The 20,856-nt window shown below is 49.9% G+C and overlaps 1 protein-coding gene and 1 long non-coding RNA gene across 4 annotated transcripts in view; one reads left to right on the top strand and one right to left on the bottom strand.

Moving 5' to 3' along the window:
• The window catches only part of AFF3 (ALF transcription elongation factor 3), a 564,045-nt gene that overhangs the window by 36,260 nt on the left and 506,929 nt on the right, over positions 1–20,856 (bottom strand). For all 3 annotated transcript variants that reach the window (XM_058667512.1, XM_058667514.1, XM_058667513.1), the window contains exons 14-16: positions 13,812–13,998; positions 5,117–6,304; positions 894–1,018 (exon numbers count right to left, since the gene is read on the bottom strand). In XM_058667512.1, coding sequence (XP_058523495.1) covers positions 894–1,018; positions 5,117–6,304; positions 13,812–13,998 — 1,500 coding nt within the window. The remainder of the gene's footprint in view (positions 1–893; positions 1,019–5,116; positions 6,305–13,811; positions 13,999–20,856) is intronic.
• Positions 1–20,856, top strand: part of LOC131480968 (uncharacterized) — a 152,598-nt gene that overhangs the window by 93,104 nt on the left and 38,638 nt on the right. The window lies entirely within an intron of this gene.

Genomic DNA, 20,856 nt, shown 5'->3' with positions numbered 1-20,856 from the left:
GAGGAGGGCCTGGTACTGCAGCACAGTGTCGCTTGCAGTGCTGTCATCCCAAACTGGAGCACTGGCTGTAACCCGGCTTCTCCCCTTCCCATTTAGCAACCTGCTAATGCACCTGGAAAACAGTGTGAGCTGGTCCAGGTGCTTGGTTCTGTCCACCCACACTCTCCCACGTGTAACAGGCCCCAGGCTCCTGGCATTGGCCTGGCCCATCCCTCACTGCTGTGGCCATTTGCGGGATAAATCAGCAGATGGAAGAGTGCTCCCTTTCTCTCTATCTTCCTATCTCACTCTGCCTTTCATATCAATAAAATAAAAAATCTCAGAAACAAAACACAAAAATCTACTGCTTTGCAAAAATTCAGTTACTAAGTTTTCAGGGGGTAGGGAATCTCCTTGAAGAATGCTGAATTGTGCACAAGTAAAAATTAGCTTTGGTTATTAACAAGCACCTCCCAGGGCTGTCTGATCTAGTCATAATTCTAACTCTTAGGTTAAACCCAGGGATGCAAGCCTGGACACCCTGATCAGAGCAGGTACTAAAAACTCCAACACCTGAGGCGTGCATTTGGCCTTCTGGGTTAAGACGATGCCTGTGGTCCCTATCAGAGTAGCTGAGTACTCCCATGCCTGCCTGCAGCTTCCTGCCAGTGCAGACCCTGAGGGAGAGCAGTGATGCCTCCTGCAACCGGGTTCCTGCCAGCAGGATGGGAGGCCTGGGTTGAGCTCCTGACTCTCTGCTTCAGCCGTTGTAGCTTTCAGGAAGTGAACCAGTAGATGAGTGCTTTCCCTGTCTCTCTGCCTCTTCTTCCACCACCACGACAGGTGATTTTCAGATCTGCAGACCTCTGCTGCTTTCCTGCGCCCACCCCTCCCCCCCAAGGGAGCACACTTACCTGTTGATGTTCATGGCGCAGTGGTTCACAGACAAAGTGGCACTGGTGGAGGCACTCAGTCGCGAGGAGCTCTCTTTCTCTCCCTGGGCTCTCTTTGCCTCCCGATAGTCGTCTTCGTTGTCACACTGCACGAGAAGAGCAAGCACCAGTCAGCTCTGGATCCCAGTGGGCCAGAGGGGCTCCCAGGCACCGACCCCCAGACACAAAGGCTTCTGTGAGAGTGGCTTGAGCAGCAGTGGCCTGGCGTGGCTTCCCAGCCAGTTCGTCCACCAACACAGGGGTAACCTGTTGGATCTACAATCGATGACTTACTGAGAGGCAAGCCGCACCATCAGGATCAAAAATGGTAAGGCAGTACTTTGCATGACACAGTGTAACTTCAACATGACTGAGCTTGGCATCTCTTGGGCTTAATGCTATGAGGACGGTGACAAGCCAGGCCCACCCTACTTTGAAATGCAGGTTTTCTGCAAGGGGCAGATGGAGGTCGTTCTCTTAGTTCACAGCTTAAGAATCCTGAATGCACCTGCTTATGGAACAGGACACGGACTGGTTCTTGTGGCCATGGACTGTGTTCTGCTGTAGTTGTGTGTCCGGGTGCCACGCTAAAGGACCCAGCAAATGCATCACTGTGGGGAGAGAGAGCAGGAAGCCTGGATGCAATTGTGATGCTTTTCAGGAGACAAGCATTAGCACCAAAGAAAGCCAAGTGTGACCTTCACTCTGCGGTTGACAGTAGACCACACGGTCTCTGCCACAGGGCACCCCTGATGCTCACACTGGCCCTGTGCCCTCCAAGAGGGCCCAATCAAATCTTCAATTCCTCCAGCCTTAATTCCAGGCCTCAGGGGCTGAGACCTAGCACCTCGCACAGCCCCATCCTCCAGGTCCCATCTGCAGCACTCAACACTGGGGTCTCAATGCTGAGAGATACTAAGCAATCAGTACTAGGAAAAAGCTCTTCATTTGTTTTTCTTATGTTTGCGCCCAGTGATGAGTCACTTTACTTGATGAGTAGAGCTGGGTTGTCAGGCAAGCCAGAAGTGAGGTTTCCCAAGTGCAAATACAAACAGACACAAAGAATACAACTATAAAAATGTAGAGATTCTGTGTTTGTTTCTTCCTTAAATGTCTGTGTACATATATGTATTCCCAATCTATTTATAAGCTTTCCAATGTTTATCACTGTCTGGATATTTCTTATATACACTGATATGTTTCTATATTTCTTACATATACTTATATTTCTATATATCTATATGAAAGGGCCCTCAAAAATTCATGCAGAATGCATATTAGGAAAAAAGGATGGAGCTCGGAATTTTTAGCATCCAAACACAATTATCTTTTAATTCAATCATCCACAAACTTCTTAAAAGTACTCTCATCAATTTCCATCATCAGCTCATCAATCCCAACCTCATCAATCCCAGAGGTAATATTCACACTCACTGCAAATCATTGACTGCTTGATGCAGCAGTAATGGGGCACTGACAGATAATGAGGACGGCCGAGTGTCTGGAGGGAAGCAGCAGGAAGGAGGGGTCCGGAGGAAATGAGCTAGCACACGGTGCTAAGCTGCACTGTGCGAATACACAGTGAGCCCATTGACGCTGCTGCACACACGTCCAGATTTTACAGAGAGAAGCCCAAATTCAGAGCCAGCAAGGCCACTTCAGAGGTCACCCAGCAGGCTAGGCCAGTGGGCGTAACTTTTAGGGTCTCGTGCGAAGTGAGAATGCTGGAGAGTGATGTTATGAAGTCCTCCAATGGGACACTTGTTCCTTTCCACACAGTGGTGCTCATTTGCTGATTTTATACTGTCTTGGGTACGGGAGCCAGATATAGCTTACCAAGTGGTGGGGCTGCCCTGGGACCAGCACACACCTCTGGTTCAATGCCCCTGGTTCCCCTCTTCCCATTCACAGCACCTACCTGTGGGGCTGGATCTGGGCAACCACTCTGGCATCTTCCCTTCCATGACCCACCCCCGCCCAACCTGCAGGCACCAGGTGGCCCCAGGGCACTGTGAATAAACAGTCATTGCAGACACAACTTGGGGCTGTGTGAGACAGGGTCCCTGAACACAACCCCATTTGTGTCTGTACTTGGGGTACCGGTTGTAGGGGTCCCATCATTGAGACAGGGTGAGGGAGGCTGCTTGGGGCTCTAGGTGCCAGGAGTAAATAGAACCCATCCTGTGGCACCAGGCAGGAGGAGGGACTCCATGGCCTGTCTCCCTTAGGAAACCCACATTCAAAGAGCAAATGAGTAACTCTGAGGTGGCAGCATCAGTATTCACTCTCAAGGCCACTGTGTGACAGCAAGGGTTAGAGAGGGCTCCTCAAGCTGGCCCTGAAGGAGATAAAAGGCCAGGAGGGCATCTGAAGGTGGGGCATCCGGGTGGTACAGACACTTCTATCAATTTGTGAGGACTCTGAGGGCCACAGGGGAACAGCCCTTTGCAGGCTCCTGCAGGTTAGTGCTGGTGGGGGCTCATGGATCAAGAGGAGAGGCAAGAAGCCACCTTCTGAAAACATTTTTATTCGTTGAACTTTTGTGCAAGGAGCTCAAAGCCTACCTCACAGGGAAATATTCTTTAATGCTACTGAGGTAAGAAGTACCTGCTTTGGGATAAAGTTCCCTGTAGCATGCCCTGTTGTTAAGAGGGAGGAGACTGTATGGTTTCTCCATGCGCATGTGCAAAGGAAGCCATCCCTTCATCTCCACCAGGGAAAGGCAGCAAACCTTGATCCTGTCCTCTCAACCAGGGGATTGGAACAGATGGGAAACGCGTGTGTCCAGTTTTAACTCTCCTATTCACAGACCAGGCTGCACCGAAGAACCTACTTTTGTTGAAAGCACAGGCTGACTTTTGAGCCAGAGTATGCCATTACACAGCCTGGCTGCCTATACCTGGCCCTGACCCTGAGCTGCTACAGCACCCGGGTAGTCACTTTAGGCTCTCTCAGCTTCAGTTTCCTCGCCTGTAAAATGTGTCTGACAGCAGCATCAGGGCACCTTGTTCAGAGACAAAAATGAAACCAAATGAAACAATTATGGTGGTACACATTTTTTAAAATGTAGGTTTTTTTTCATCATGTGTAGCTTCCATGAACTTTCTGAAGACCTTATTTGCCTTGTAAAAGGAATAAAATAATTTAAGGCAAAGTGTGTAATAATTGAGCATTCTTCCCAGAGACATATATATGTTAACTGTTGCTGTTTTTTTCAAAGTCTTAAAAAATTATTTGAAAAGCAGCTCCCCCCCTCTCAGATGCTCATCACCTGCTGATGGACTCCCCAAATGCCCAGACTGCTGGGCCTGGGCTGACTTGAAGCCAGCAGCCAGGAACTAAATGTTTGATTCCCAAAGAGCAGGCAGAAGACAACTACTTCAGTCATTAACTGCTGCCTCCCAGGGTGCGCAGTGACAGGAAGCCGGAACTGGGAGCAGAGCTGGGGGCTGAATCCAGGTGTAAGGCATGCAGGCATCCATGGCGCCAGACGACCACCCCAGCTGCTGCTGCTATTAATGACCAACCTGTACTGGTTGTCTGCATGTGAACAGTGGACCCTGGCTGGCCACCTGCTGTGTCTCTCATCATGGTCCTTTGGAAGACACAGGGCATAGAAAGGGATGCCACAGGTCCTCACTTACTCAAATCCCTTTGAAGTTGACTGAGTGTTTGGCTTCTGCTATACCCCATACCTCTCAGATCTGTCCTGTTTGTCTCTCCTGGTGCCTACTTGAATGCCCTTCTTTCTCAGATTCCTGTCTCCAGTCCCTCTCTACCAGCAGGTCCTCCTTGATCTGTGCAGCTGGCTCTGATGTATCCGGGATCCATCTTTATCTCCCACCTGGGAGGCCACTCACTTCTTAGGGAGCATGGGGAATCTTCTCATCAGCATTACCCAGTCCTGTGAGCCAAAGAATGGGCTTGTCCAGGTGTTACATCTTCTCAAAGGCCTAGCAAACAGTCTGTGTGCACAAATATGCAGCAGTAATTCCCCAGACACTGACTGTGATACGCAGAGGGGCAGCTTAAACGGCTAGAGCTACAAAATAGGAGTAAGTCCTTCTTTATGCATCCTCCCTGACCTACAATAGTATCGGGCACATACACAGTACTACAGTGTACAACTGGTTAAGTAAAGACTCGTAAGACACACAGCCTGGCTGGGCCATACTTACAGCCAAGCCCTGCAGCCTGGGACTCACCTTGCGTTTCCTCTTGGATTTTGGCAGAGTCTTTTCAGGGGGTGTGTCCAATGCTGGCAGCGTGCTCTCTGGGTCCTTGGCTGCAGGGGCATTCAAGATTCCTGGCTCCTGGGGCAGGTGCTCTGGAATCCTGGACAGGAGGGTCAGGTCAATTTTGACCCAGAGAGACCTGACCTCATCAGTATCCTTCAAAGGGGACAGCAGTTCGTTGCGGCCAAAGGGGACCAGCGTGTAGAACTGTTCCTCCAGCTCCTTGGCGATGTCACTGGTAGTCCTGGCGTTGATGGAGCCCACAGGGGCCCGGGCTCCGCCACCGGCACTGATGCTGTTGGCTGCTTCCTTTAGCCTCTGGTCACTTGCAGAGGAGGATGAGGAGGAAGAAGAGGAGGAAGAGGAGGAAGAGGATGAAGAGGAGGAGGAGGACGAGGAGGAAGTGGAGGAGGAGGAGGAAGAGGAGGAAGAGGTGGCCACAGTCTGCACTTTGGACAGAGGGTACTCCTCCTGCTCCGATTCCAAGTCTGAGTCAGAGGAGGAGGATGAGGACGACTCTGTCTCAATGAACTCCTTGGATTTGGGGATGATTCTGCTCAGCCCCCGTGTGCGCCTCTTCTCGAAGGTCACAGAGGAGCGCGGTTCCTTGCGGTGGCCTGTTCTGCTGTTGCCACAGGGCCTGGCTTTGGTAGACTCTGGGGGCACCACCAAGCTTGTCCCCAGCGAGTCTACAGCCACGGGCTCCTCGGGGCGGTGGCAGTTGGTGCTGTCTCCAGCTGAGGTCCTCTCTGTGCGCCGTGTGGGTTTCTTGCCCGTGGATCTGCGGGTGGGTGCTGGCGTGCTGTCCACTGGGGTGCTGGGAGCTGCCGGCGGTGGGGCAGCTGTGGTCACGGTCACAGCCGCTGCTGCAGCTGCTGGTGGGGACTTCTGCTTGACTCCTTTGTTCCCAGGCGCCTTGTTGGCTGTCCTTGGCCTCTGCTCCTCCTTGCAGGTGCTCTTGCTCTCCTTGTCTCTCAGGCTGGCTGGGCACACCTCTGAGAGCTTCCCACAGTCCTGCGCCTCGTCTTTCACCGGGGGGTAGTACTGGCCACTCTCGGGTCCATGGCTTTCATTCTGGACCAGTATGGGAGGCTTGTGGGAATTGACTTTGTTGAGCCACTTATCCAGCTGCCACTTGTTAGAGGATGCCGGCTCGGCCTAGAAGCAGAAGACCAGGGAGGGATGAAACAGCATGTCATCGTGGGCTCACGGAAAAGGGGCTGGGCGGCTGGTGTCTCCTCTGAGGAAGCAACAGGAAAGTGGGAGCAGTAGGTGTGCATGTGGTAGACCTCGGGTGGCACTCAGGACCTGTGCGATGATACTGTCTTTACAGGTTGTGACACCCAGATGTCAGAGCAGCAGCCTGACATTCGTCTGGAAAAATAAGTGGACAGCACTATGTCTCGATGCTACATCCCTGCACTTTTTGTATGTTCCGCAACACACACTATTGATGCTTATGATACCTAGCTAGACCTGAGAGTCTACGAATCCTAACTGGGCAGAGCTTGGAGGCTTTAGGTATGCAAGCAGGGGACTAAGCTGAACCTACAATCCTAAAGAATTAATGTAGAGTTTATGGGGCATGGGCAAGGAGGGTGTAGTTCCTTAATGGTGAAAGCAGTAACTGTGAGAAGACGGCTTGCTATCAGTATGCGACTTCTCCTTCTATGGGACCTGTGAGTGTCCTTCATGCAGAGGCAGCCAGAACAGCCAATCCTTCCTTCATCTGCTTCCATCACACTTCACCAGCAATGTTTCAGACTTGCAGGCACTGATGGAAACCTTTCCATGTCTAAGTTGTGCTAACTTAGAGAAGCTGTGGACCTCACGGGTTTTAAGCTCTGCCCATGGACTAGCTCCAGGGGTTAGGGAATGGCCTGAATAGGATGGAAAATGCTGTGCAGGTACAGTTTTCTAGGTGAGGGCCAAAATATTCAGCTGGATTTCCATGGTTGTATGTCTCCAAAGAGATTAAGGACCAATAATAACTAACCTTAATAATGCTAACCCTAATAAAAGCTCATTTATCCAGCACTGTGATTCTCTCTCTTAAAAAAGATTCATTTATTTATTTGAAAGACAGAGTTATAAAGATATAGGACACACACACAATGGGAAGAGACTTTCCAACCATTGGTTCACGCCCCTAAATGGCTAGAGCAGCCATGGCTCAGCCAGGTGGAAGCCATGGGAACCTATGGGACTCCATCTGGTCTCCCACGTGGGTGGCAGGAGCCCAAGTTACTTGGACCATCTTTCCTGGTTTTCCCAGGTTCTTCAGTAGGGAGCTGGATGGAATACAGAGCAGGAAGGATTTGAACTGGTACACATATGGGAGTACCAGTTTTAAGTGTTGTAAGTGGCAGCCACTTAGCATGAGGACTCTTAACAGAAGGAAGTATAGAACTTTAGCTAGGGTAATTTCAATGTATGACCATTCGTGAAATAAGGAAAGAGTTCTGAGTGATACAGATGATCCATTTTCCTTCTTTGTTGTCTTCACTCTCTGATTTGATGGATACCATGCACACTAGGGCCTGGAATAAGAAGACACTGCTTAACTTTGTATTTCATATTTGGTTGACATATAGAGCAAAACAGGTCTCATGGTGGGAGAACAAATTGAACATAAATCTCCAAAACTTCCCTGTAGGTATCAAGATGTAGATTTCAACAGTGACTTCTGCAGAGCAGTCCACAGCAGAACCCGGTGCTGTGGGACTAATAATCAGATGTAAGGATCTGAGAGAGGCAAGCAGAAGGCTGTGTCCAAGACCGGAGAGTTCTGGCAGAGTCTGCAGGAGTCTGGGCCACAGTTCAGGGAAACAGGGAGATGTGATGGGGCCAGAGGCACTGGCCGCAGAGTATGGGAGGCAGGCCACCAGAGCTAGCTCTGTGGATAAGCTGGTGAGTGGCCTGGACGGGGACACCCCAGAAAAGACAGCAGCTTGAGTGTCCAGGGACTTGGAGGCCCAAGATTTCAGAGGCCAGGATAAGAACCTGAGGCCCTTCTCCTGGGGCTGTGGGGATGCAGGAGCCACACTCTGAAACATGGGCACAGCTGGGATCCTGGGCTTGACTTTTTTCTTTCTTTCTTTCTTTCTTTCTTTTTTTTTGTTTAGGATGTAGTCCTTCAAAAGGCAGAGTTATAGAAAGAGAAGATAGAAATGAATAGAGATTGGGGGTGGAGAGAGAGGAGGTGGAGAGAGAGGAGGTGGAGAGAGAGAGAATCTTTTATCTGCTGCCTCACTGCCCAGATGGTTGCAATAGCCAGGGTTGGGCTGGGGTGAAGCCAGGGGCTTCAGCTAGTTCTCCCATGTGGGTGCAGAAGCCCAGGAACTTGAGCCATCTTTGGCTGCTTTCCCAGGTTCATAAGTAGGGAGCTGGATCAGAAGAGGCGCAGCCGGAACTCTAACTGGTGCCCATATGGGATGCTGGCGTTGCAGGTGGCAGTCTAACCAACCATGACACGGTACCAGTCTCTGTTTTTATGCCACTGCAAAAACCTGGGCTCCTGAGGAAAATGCCAAAAAGCAGAAAGATCTTCCTCGCAGCCTTGAGTTTTAAGTGCATTGTGACCTTGCTCCAGAGAAAGGGAAGAATGGCAGTTTGTGGAGGTTACCCGCCAGGCATAGGCTGTGGTGGTGGATGCCCTGCTGAGGCAGAGAGGGCAGAAGAGTAGACTCCAGGCATCTTCTTGGGGATGCTGGGATGGTGGGAGTCCTCACCTGCCTCACAATGCCTGCAAAGGGCAAAATGGGTGACTTCTAAGTTCGTCTACCTCCCATCTTCTCTCATTAAGCACTGGCAGGTCAGTGCCCTCAGCTGTGCCTCTGCTGCCCTGGGCACCCAGGACTGTTAAGGAGGGATGGAAGCTGAAGGTGCCTCTTGTATGTACACACCGGAAGGGGCATGCACCCCTATGGCACAGCCCAGCAGTCACAGGGCCCTGCTGCTGTTGTTGCTGCTGTATGTAAGACTGGCGCCTTCCCCATCTTGAGCCTTCCACAGCTCAAGTCTCCTGTGTGAGAGGATACAGGATCCCCAGCAGAGCTGCACGCAGGGAGGTTGGCATGCAAGCTTCGTAGCAGGACCGTGCACAGTGAAGGGCAGCACTGAATCCACTGAGCACATGCCCCGGTGCCTGCTGTGCTCGAGGGCCCTTTCTCCTGCACGTTCCAGCCTAAGAAATCAGTCTGCAGCAGGGTTCTCAACAGGTCACGAAATCACAGTCCCTCTCTCCGGGAGCCACAGTTAGCTTCCTGTTGCCTCGCCAATGGACTCCAAGTTCCTGGGGTCAGGGGTTGAAGGGCCACTGTCTCCACTTCTGGTCAAAGTTGTTTCACTGCTACAGCACCTCCAGTCTGCCTCCCACTGCACAAAGATTGTCTGCCTTTCTCTCTACAGGTAAGATGTTATCTGTTGTGTTGACGAGGCTCAGAGAGGTTAAAGGGCAGAGCCACTAGACTCCATTAAGGGTCATACACATTTGTCTATATGTTCAATACCAAGCTCTCTGCATGGTGACATAATCCAATCACCCGCTATTTTTTGATGTATAGCCTCATGAGGAATCTCATTCCTTTGGGAAACATCAGGCATCAGCCTAAAGGACAGAATTATATCAGCTTTGGGGAAACCCTTTCCACAATGCCTGCTGCCCCCTCTTGACTCAGTGGCATTAACTCCTCTCAAGTTCACATTTGCTTCAAGGGTAGATGCCTTGTGTCTTCAACAAAGACAACTCTTTAGATGACCAGGGCTCCATTTCCTTTGTGCCCTTCATGGTATCCACCCTGGCTTTGTAGGGGCACAGACTGCAGCGACTCTGCCTAACAGCTCATAGCAAGCCGCCACGCCAATCAGTATCATTAGGCAGCACAGGGACAGCTGTCATGTTGTGGGATGAGGAGACAGTAGCTAAGAAAGCTGAAATGGCAAGAGTTGGGTGGCAGAGGAAGGGGAAAATCAGGCTTCAGAGCCCAGTCCACAGGCTCTCCGCAGGCCCCCTGAGCAGTCCACCCGGGGCTTCTGTCCGCTATCTCCAGCTGTTTGCCAGCATGTTGCTTTACCTTCTCAGCCACATCCCCCGCTCTGCTGCAGTCACGCGCTCACTACCACACATGGTGGTTCCCTCTTGATCCATCTCTTTCCCAGCACCCACTGCTGTGCACCCCACAGGTGCCTAACTAATGAGGTGTCTCAAGAACGAACTGGGACAGCACTTTCCAAAACGCACTCTGGGTTCATACATGCCATGCCATACAGAAAGGTGGAAACCATTTCCATGATCCACAGCCAGGGCTGGGGGACAATCAAATGTAAAGAAATGGGGCCAACTCTGCTTGTCTCAGGCTTCCTAGAAATGACACGACAGGACACATATCTGGGCAACCCTGGGTGAGGGAGTGTGCTAGCTGAAAGGAAACTTCCAGTAGGAGATGCCCTGCTATGCCAGGAAAGAAGCTCGAACTCACAGGAAACATACCTGGCTGAGAACAGCCAAGCTGACCTGAGGCTGCAGGGAAGGGATCTGCAACCATGGAATGTCATTTAAGGGCACTGGCATCATGGCACAGTGAGTTAAGTTGTGGCTTGGGGTACCGGGAGCTCCGGTTTGGAGCCTGGCTGCTGTGTTTCTTGTTCAGCTCCCTGCTAATGCCCTTGCAAAGGCAGCAGAGGATGGTGGCCCATGTAGATGGACCCCTTCTACCCATGTGGGAGCCCTGGATGGAGTTCCTGCTTTCTGGATTCAGCCTTGCCTAGGCCAGGGCATTGCAACCATTTATTTAGGGAGTGAACTTCTCAGTCTCTCTGCCTTCCAAACCAATCAATCAATCAAAAAAGTTTTTCTTTTCCTTTTTTTTTTTTTTTTTGGAAGTGTTGTTTACAGAAACTCTCTTCTATGCTGGCTTGAGAATACAGCACTGCCACACCTGTGGTTTGAGTATCTGTTCCCTTGAACTCAGGGACCTGGCCCCCAAAGTTGGCACCAAGGCAGTCAGTGGAAGCTTAATCTATTTATGAGGTTTAGAAGTAGGAAGTTTGGGGAGTAACCAGATTGGGCCATTAGAGTGGTAGCCCCATACCTGATGGCTTTGAGAACACACCAACACAGGCAGATGTTGGTGCTCTTGTCATGGGATGCCCTGTGCTACCATGGGGTTCCGCCTATAGGAGTACCATCTGCAGAGGCCAAACCAATGGGTGTATCCACTGAACTTGGATAACCAGGACAGTGAACCCGAACAGACTGCTTTGTCTCAGAAAGCCAGGCTGCCGCAGGTATTGTATTAGTGATGGAATGCTGATGAAGACAGGACACTATGGCCATTCATGTACAATGATGTGGCTCTCGACAACCACAGCTATGAAGTAGAGTTCATACAGGCTCAACTCAGGCACTTTTCTAATGGTTAGCACGTTGGGGTACATGCAAGTGAGGGGAGAGTGGGGCATACTGCCCTTGGGACACCATGAGCACCTCTTTCTACTTCCATTCCAGGGTGGTTCGGAAGAAGGAAGTGAGGGCCAGGAATGTTTGGCTTCGAAGCAATTCCAGCCAGTCTGAGCAGTGGAGTACAAGGTGAGTGGCTACTGGGAGCGCCATTGTCCTGTGGGGTTCAGGAAAATGAGTGTCTTCCAGGAATGACCTGCACCAGCAATGTCGCGGAGAAACAGGTGCACTGTGGCGGTCATGCTACTGCCTGTCCTCGCAATGTTCGGTCTACAAATGAGCATGGGCAGATGGACCTTGGGGAAAATGTTAAGGGAGCCTGCTTCCATTCAGGTACCAGCAGTCCTCTCCAGCAGAGAAGGGACAGGCTGTGTAGCTGACACAGAGTTTGTTGCTTTTACACTGAGATGCAAGCGACTGATGGGCTCGTGTGGCCTTGGATGGCTTGGTCTCCCCCAGGCTCCTTCCATGGATTCAGGCTGCTCCATCTCCAGAGTGAGGAGGGGGTACTGACAGCTTTTGAAGAAAAGTCAAGAGGGCTCCTTTCTGCGGTCCCAGGAGCTCAAGGCTTGAGAAGAATCTCAGCAAGCTGAAGACAGATTTTGCTTCAAACACCTGGCCACTGTGTAGCTCCAGGAAAGGTCTGACCGGAGGCAGGAACTCTCAGAGTCACACTGCAACATGGAAACGACCCAGTGCTCATGAATGTTGCCTGCAGAGCCACCAAGGATAGCCTGGTCAGGGTGCACTTCACAGACTTGCAATGCTTTTATCCATCCCCTGCACCTGGATTAGGCATTGTCCAAATATTTAGTATAACTAAATATTCTGGAGTGTTTTTTTTAAAGAAATTATAGCATAAATCAGACTTTGGATAAGCCCGTCTCACTCTGAGTGATTTTATGTAACTCCTACACTTTTTTCTTTTGGAGGGGATGGGCATTGCGGTACAGTGGATAAACCTGGGAACTGAATCTAGGGGCCCCAAATGGGTGGCCGGATATATCACCCCTGCCTCTCAGGGTGTGCACTAGTGGGAACAGCAGTCAGAAGCCGAGCCAGGACCCAGACTCAGGCACCTGATAACGGACAGTCATCCTAGGTGCTAGGACAAACACCCACCTCTTCATGCCTGTGTTTTTGTTGGCTTGTCTCCAATGATCTCCATGAGAATGGCAGCTTTGTGAAGACAGGAACATCTCCCATCATTTAATTACTCTATCCACAGCCTAGCCCTGCGTCTGTGCAGAAAACATGTGTTGCCTGAACACTGAATGAGTACATGGATGGAGGAAGTGAAGAAGAAGAATGACAACGTACTTTCTGGGAAAGGCTTACATCCATCTATGACCTACAACTTTCACAGGTTGATGCTAAGGGCCTCCCCCTCAGAGAGAGAGGGGAAAGAGGAGAGAAGCAGAAGAGGAGATGCAGGGGGAAAGGTGGAAACCCAAACAAGCCTTTAAGTGCATCTCTGTCTCATGTCACAGCCTTTCAAGAGCTGTCTGAGTACATATGTGAGCAAGCCAATGGCCCAGACCATGGCAATGCCAACCACCAACGCCCGCAGGAAGCAACCATCCCACGTTTTTCTATAGCAATCAGGCTGCTCTAACTGCTCCTGCCTTCCCAAGCCCAGCGTGCCCCTTCCCCAAGAATCTCTGGACTCTCAATTACTACTGAACTTTCCCTGCAGTTTCTATGGGGGTGGAGCTGGGAGTTACAATGCTTTTAGACAAAGCACCGGTATCTCCCACACAGATACTCATCATTCCTATAAACAGCTTGATTATTATCTGTGGGTCTTCCCTTTTTAGGCTTTCACAAAGAAAACACAGTCTTGAATATTTATAGTCCCGGTTCTTCTGATCCATGACAAATTGCAAAAAGGCAAGGGTTTTACCATGTCTGATCCCTACAGCCCCTTCCCCTGTGAGGGACAGAGGCCAGGCAGTGGGTGGCCCTGTCTCCCACATCCTTGGCTGACCCACAGGTTATTTCCTGTTGGTGATGGTCACAGCACAGGCTGGGATTTCTAGTAGCAGTTTTGGGACCATGAAAGATGACGTTACCCAAACTTCCAAGGAGGCTGTGCTGTTAGGAAATGGGCAGACAGGAGGGGACAGGGAAGGGAAAACAGGGTCCCCAGTGCCCCTACGAAGCCCAGAGGCAGGGGCACGAGGCTGGTAGGCTTTTGGAGCTTACCTCGGGGCTGGAGTAGTGGGCGGCCTTGCTGCCCTCGCTCTCGCTGGAACTGCTCTCGGTCTCCGAGTCGGATCCAGAGCTGCTCTCCGAGTCGCTGGAGGAGCTGCTGCTGCCGCTGCTGCTGCCACTGCTGCTGCCCTTGCTGGAAGGCACGGAGGCTCTGCAGCTGCTCTGTTGGACCGTGGTGCTGCCAGTCCGCCAGAGCCCCCGGGGAAGCAAAGAGAAGGAACGCCAAGTAAGCGAATGGGTGGACACTCCCGGCAACAGGCAGACCACTTACACATCTGTCAACCAGGAGCTGGACCTCCAGCGTCCCTGGCAAGGCCCACGGCACCCTACAGGTCTGAAACAAATTACAGCTACAAATGAAACCAGGAACACAACTGCTGTCCCATAGGAGCCAGGCATGAGCTGTATATGTGTCTGTGTGTGTGGCCCCCTTGGAAGACTCTGTTGCTGTATATGACCGGCTGTCCCCAAGTTGCTGCTGGGAATGGTGTTGCAAGCATATCCCCAATCCCCTTCTAAACACAAGGGAATTCAAAATGCGGGAAATATTTGCAAAAGTGGGACATCAGCGCTGGTTTCACTTCTGCCCCAGGAAGACGCAGTGGGTGGCGGGTCTCAGGAAGAAGCCTGCTGGGGCAGGGCATGGTGGCTGGTCTGAGCTTCTGTGGCCTGCTGGCAAGTTCCAGCACCCACGGGGCCATCAGAGTCAACGTCTTACTCCTCTTCTTTTCCCACTCGTGGAGGTGAGAGGGGAGCCGCCATGGGAGATGGCCTGCTGTGTGAACAGGTACCTTCCACGGAATGGAAGCTCCTTCACCGACACCTTCGCTCTTCATTCCAGAATCAACCCCAGCCCAGCGAATCTGAGAAACAGCATTTCAAGTTGACACCTGATGTTTAAGATGGTCATCCGTGGGAAATGATGCTGAATGTCTGGGTCAAGAAAGTGATCACAGGACTTAGAGTGTTCAACAGCATTCAAGTCCTTCACTGACCGCATGGGAACTGAAGGTGTTCTTTTTGAGATCAGGCTCTAAATCCACAACATGCCGGTCACCTTTATTTATTTTAGGTTTTTAGGCCGAGTCAGCTGACACCTGCTCTCTGCTGGCAACAGTAAGCACGGCTTCCACGGGACAGATGATTTGTAAGTCAAAGTCAGGGGCTGTGCAGCCCGTGAGGGTTTACCACACCCTGTGTAAAGCAGCCTGGACAAGGTAAAGGACCCCCCTCTCCAGTCCTTACACCTTGGGCGAGCGCTTTGCTCGAGGACAGACTCTCACATGTCTAGGGAATAGGGGTGGAAGGCGGATTCAGGGGCAGCAGGATTTGAAACCTTGTTTCTCCTGTAAAAACTCCAAGACAAAAATGATCTTGTGAGAAATCCCACAAGGAAAGAACCTTTTGGAACAGCAGGGTTAGGGATAACGGGAGTTTGCACAAAGCATCCCTAGAAGTTTTTACCTCTCCAGATCGACGTCATGGTCCATACTGACCATTGGAAACAATTCTTCAATAGCAGGCAATATCTGCACACATTGCCTGCCTGGGCTACAGAGGCTTCACTGCCAGGCCCTGCTAGTATCTGGGGTTGAGTGGGGAATCCCTGAGCTGAGGTAGCGAAGGCACAACCAGCTCCCAAGGGGTGGTGATGTTTCTCATTTCCCTTATGAACTGGGATCAACCTTTCCTGTGAGCTGAATCAAGATGGCTATGACTAATGAAACAGTGTATATAGTAAGACTACTGCAAGAGGGGCTGGCATTGTGATGTAGCAGGTAAAGCCACTACTAGGATGCTAGCATCCCATACAAGTCCTGGTTCCTGTTCTTGGCTGCTCTACTTCTGGTCCAGCTTAACCCTAATGGCCTGCTGAAAGCAGCAGCACATGGCCCAAGGACCCAAGTGGGAAACCCAGATGAGGTTCCTGACTTTGGCCTGGTCTAGTCCCAGTTGTTGTGGACATCTGGGGAGTGAACCAAAAGATGGAAGACTGCTCTCTTTCTCTCCTTCTCTGACTTCAAATAACCAAATAAATCTATATTTTTCCCCTACAAAAAGAAATATCATTGTTGGATGGGAAGAGAGAGAAGAGGAAAGAGAGAGTTTCCATTCTTCAGTTCACTTCCAGGAAGCCCACAATGGCTAGGACTGGGTCAAGCTGAAGTCATGAGTAAGCAACTCAATCCAGGAGTCCCATCTGATCCCCTGCAGGAAGCTGGGGCCTGGAGTCAGAGCTGAGTATCAAACACAGGAAATCCAATATGGGATGCAGGTGTCTCAATGTACATTTTAACCCATAGGGCACAGGCTCGCCCCAAGACCACTGGATTCTGACAAAACATGAACACCAGAGAGGAACGTTAGCAATTCATGTGTAGGTACCTAACACACCTGTAAGAAAAGGCACGGCCTGCTAAAAGGAAGGCAGGGAAAGATGTGGAAGACAGGGATGTCTCCCAGCAGCACTGTGGAATGCCATCTGCTGAGGGAAACGAAGATGAATCAAGGGCATTCTGATCAGCTTTATAACATGATGGCTAATCAGCCAAGGGGATGTCAAGAAGTAAGAGCGGAAACGGAACCAAGCGATCAGATGACACTGGTGCAAGAAAACCATGAGATCGGACTGGCATGGTGGCCTAGCTGCTAAAGTCCTCGCCTTACATAGTTCCAATCCCAGCAGTCCCACTCTCATCCAGCTCCCTGCCTGTAGCCTGGGAAAGGAGTTTAGGACGGCCCAAAGCCTTGGGACCCTGCACTCCCATGGAAGATCGGTAAGAGGCTCTGGGCTCCTGCCTTCAGATAGGTGCAGCTCTGGCTGATGTGGCCACTTGGGGAGTGAACCAGCAGACAGAAGATCTTCCTCTCTGTCTCTCCTCCTCTCTGTATATCTGACTTTCCAATAAAAAGAAAATAAATCTTATTAAAAAAAAATCCTGAGATCTGCGCCTAAGCTTTTGAGTAGTGTATTGCATTTTCCATGAACACTGAGGAGGTCCCATTGACATCCCACCTGCCGTCATCCACACAACAAAGAGCCCCAGCTGTTGGTTGTGCAGGTCCCCTGCGGCCTGGTGGACGGCAGAGTTGGCAGCATGCATGGCTCTTCAGTGGCCTGCACCACAGAGTGACAGACTGTCTTTGGAAAGGTAGCACTTTTGTTTCCGGGGAAACAGCCATGAACCGGTGTCTGTGTTGCCTTCCCTCGGTGCCTGCTGTCCCGGAGGAATGAGATGTGCCAGTCTCCGCCCAAGACTGACAGACCAGTCCTTCGCTTTGCTGTTTTCCTTCATGAGATTAGGAAACTAACTTAAAATGACAGTTTTACAGGGATAATCATTATTTATTTTTAAAACAGCTGAAAGCAAGCCAAGAATTGAGGGTTTTCCCTCATGCTCTGCTTATTCAGAGTGGAGAGGCCCATGAATATGCAGATGGATCCTGGCATGATGTTTTAATAGCATAATGGTGTAAGAGAGACGTGATTTAATAGAAACCGCGCTTGTGTCTTTCCCAGGCCAGTGCCGAGCCATGCTGTCTGGCTCTCCTGTGTGGGGCATGGAGCTGGCAGTCACAGCTCCCCATCAGCCCTGTGGACATGAGGGGAAGCCACCCACGCCCCTGCAGTGCACTGTGCCGCTCAGCTGGGGTGCCCAGTGTCTTAGTTGTACCAAATGCATTTTCCACTTGGCCTAGTTTCAATGGAGATTGTGCTTCTCAGGATTTAACCTCTTAGCAAAGCAAGGGGAGTACCCGGCATTTCAATGGAGCAGGTAGGGAGAGGAGGGCAGAAATGATCCGTGTCAGGAATGGGGCAGGCCCATCAGCACTCTCATGCAGCCAGTCTTTCTGGCCTCAGCATCATGGCTGCCCTGTTGTGTTGCGAGCAGCTTCTGTTCCAGTAGCTGTCACAGAGAGGACATTATAATCAAGGTGAGGAAGATGGGGCCCATCCTCCTGCAGATGATAATTTATTTTATTTTTTAATAGATATGTGGGGCTTACACTTCCTATTTTCTTGTTTTTAAGATTTATTTATGTTTTATTGGAATGTCAGGTATACACAGAGGAGGAAAGAAAGAGAAAGATCTTCCGTCCGCTCAGTCACCCCCCAAGCGGCTGCAACAGCTAGAGCTGAGCTAATCCGAAGCCAGGAGCCAGGAGCTTCCTCTGGGTCTCTCACATGGGCGCAGGGTTCCAATGCTTTGGGGCATCCTTGACTGCTTTCCCAGGCTACAAGCAGGGAGTTGGGTGGGAAGTGGAGCTGCTGGGATTAAAACTGGTGCCCATATGGGATCCCGGCACATGCAAGGTAGGACTTAAGTCACCGGGTTACTGAGCCAGGCCCACAAATGAGTATTTAAAATGAGGGTGGTGTGGGTAGGCTCAGTTCAGCCAGGAAGGTTCATAGGAATGATAGGAGCTATTCCGAAGACCTCCTGCAAGAGAGCGTGGGCTTTACAGATTTTACATTGCCAGCAGAAAATGTTAGTGTCATAACATCTCAATGATGCTGGAAAATGAACTACATGGGATTTCCTCTGAAGTGGTGGCACATACTCCCAAAACGATGACACAGTGTGGACAGTTCTCAAAACACTACCTACCAAGTTCTTGGGTCCCATGAATATGGTGCCAGTGACTGCGTGTGTATTCCTGAAGTCGCGAACAGAAATCCTCAGGTTAGGAGAGCTTACAGAACAGTGTTTGGTAGCAACAGATATTGCCTTGTGATTACAGAATGAAACATAAATGGAAAAAAGAGGCTACTCAATACTCAAGCACTGAGATTTGGAGTTTAACGAAAACAGACAATCTTTCAAGGAGGGTATAGTTGTTTTTCAAATTAGGCCCTCTTGTGTTCTAACAGCTCTTCTTTTCAAAGAATGTTTCTTTATACATGTCCCAAATTGTATCTGTTACCATTTATACACGGTTCCCTTGTACATGGCTTGTTTGGATCTTGTATTTTGGAGTTGATGAGATGCTCTGCTTGTTTGAGTAGTCAGGATTCAGATCCTTCAAAGACTCCCACATCTGGGAGAGAGCCAGCTTGATGTGGAGTCTCAATGATTTGTGTGCGACACCACATTCCTTTCAGAATTTGGCCCAGGCTACACCTGAATGCAGACCATAAAAGAAGAGATCTGGAATGGAAATGACAGATGCTGGATCTGCCAGCCAAGGGTGCTCCTGTTTGCCAAGTGTATTGCGGGACCTACTTGAATACCCAATGTTGTCCATGAACTTGTAACTGACAACTAACTTGGAGACAAGCTCCCTGGCTGGTTGGCAGTGCTGCTGCCCAGCCTATGATACATAACCCATAGCACTGTCTTGAATACCTAGCTCCAAATCACTTAGCAGAGTCAAAGACCAGTGATTTCCAAATGACTTTCGGTGCTCTGAGACAACACTCTCTGACTAATAGCATCAATACTAACTAGAAATGTACTTTGCGAGGCAAAAATGCAACAGCTGGCTTGAAGAGGTTCACTGGATTCACAGGATTCTTTTCTGAGAAACAGAGAGGACTGATGGTTTTATGCTGAAATGCTCCTGTCTGTGGTCCCAACTCCAGGAACCATTTCTCTATAAAATCAGGTTTTCAACACTCTTTGTGGGTTGGCTCCATGAGATTGGCAGCTTCAGCCCAGAAAGGTCCCTCAACTTCACCCACGACACACTTCCCGTCATCTTCACCCCTGGCTGTGGCTGCTCAGAACCAGGGACCTCTGTACAGGCTACTGAGAAAGCCCCGTCCCTCATCTCTGTGGTGACCACTCTCTCTTGCTCGCTCTCCTAAGACGGGGTCACAATGTGATTCAACTCCACAAAGTTTCCCTTCAACTGATATCCCCCACCCCAGTTCCTCCAGCACCTGCGCATTTTGCTATTGTAGCTCTTATTATATTAGAAACAGAAATCACCCTAGCAGATCATGAAAGGTCATCTCCAGAGCCAGCAGAGGGCCTGGGCACCAAGGGACTGTCAGCAAATGTTGACTGAATGCGTAAAAGAATAATCCCTTGAGAGAGCATAAAAGCCAGTGCATCTTGCCATACTATGAAACAGCTCATATGAGGAGACTGCAAAAAGTCAATGGAAAATGAAATTAAAGGTTAGTGCTACACAAAAATGTTGGTACCCATATCCATGCAGGATCTTCAAGTTCATAAAAAATGTATATTATGAAAAAACCATGCATGGATGGGAAATTTGCATCAAAATAATCTATTCTTTTAATTCAGATTTTCCAGAAACTTTCTAAAGCATCCATGCATACAGATATATACTAAAACAAAAATAAAACGCAACAGAAAAGTTGTTGCTTTGGGATCCCCAGAATTTCATACAACTGATTACCATAGAAAGTTACCATCTACAGAACAGGTTGAAAGATGAAAACACGCAGGGGCCAGGTGAGTAACATGTAAGTTTTCAGGCGTAACGCAAACAAATGCCTAACAGTGATGGTGAATGAGGGTCGACAGGTAGGCTGTTGGTGCTGCATTAAATGGCCACTCGGGACGCCTGCCTCCCACACCACAGGCCTGTCTTCTTGAGGGACTAAGCCTTTTACCATTAAGAAGTGTTCCCATGACTCCGTAATAACTTGCTTTACTCTGAAGTTAACCTTATCTGATACTATCTAATACAACCTCTTTCCTTGTGATTAAGTATTTTTCACCTTTTTACTTTAATTAATTTACTTACTGCATTTAAACATTGAACAACGTTTATTTTTTTCTATATGCAGGGTACTGCTTCCCCCCTCCCACCCCCGCCACGAAGATTTATTTATTTGAAAGATAGAGTTACACAGAGAAACGGAAGAGACAGAAATCCAGTCACCACTGGTTCACTCCCCGGATGCCTCAAACCCACAGCTGGGGCTGTGCCAGTCTGAATCCAGGAGGTTGAAATTCTACCTGGCTTTCCCAAGCAAGGGACAGGGCCTAAGCATTTGGGTCATCTTGTGCAACCTTCCCAGGTGCCACATTTAGATTTCAGTTGCATGCTCTGGAGAAGT

The sequence above is a fragment of the Ochotona princeps genome, chromosome 8 (assembly GCF_030435755.1).
Source record: "Ochotona princeps isolate mOchPri1 chromosome 8, mOchPri1.hap1, whole genome shotgun sequence".
Lineage (NCBI taxonomy): Eukaryota > Metazoa > Chordata > Mammalia > Lagomorpha > Ochotonidae > Ochotona > Ochotona princeps.
This window is presented reverse-complemented; position numbering and strand designations above follow the sequence as displayed.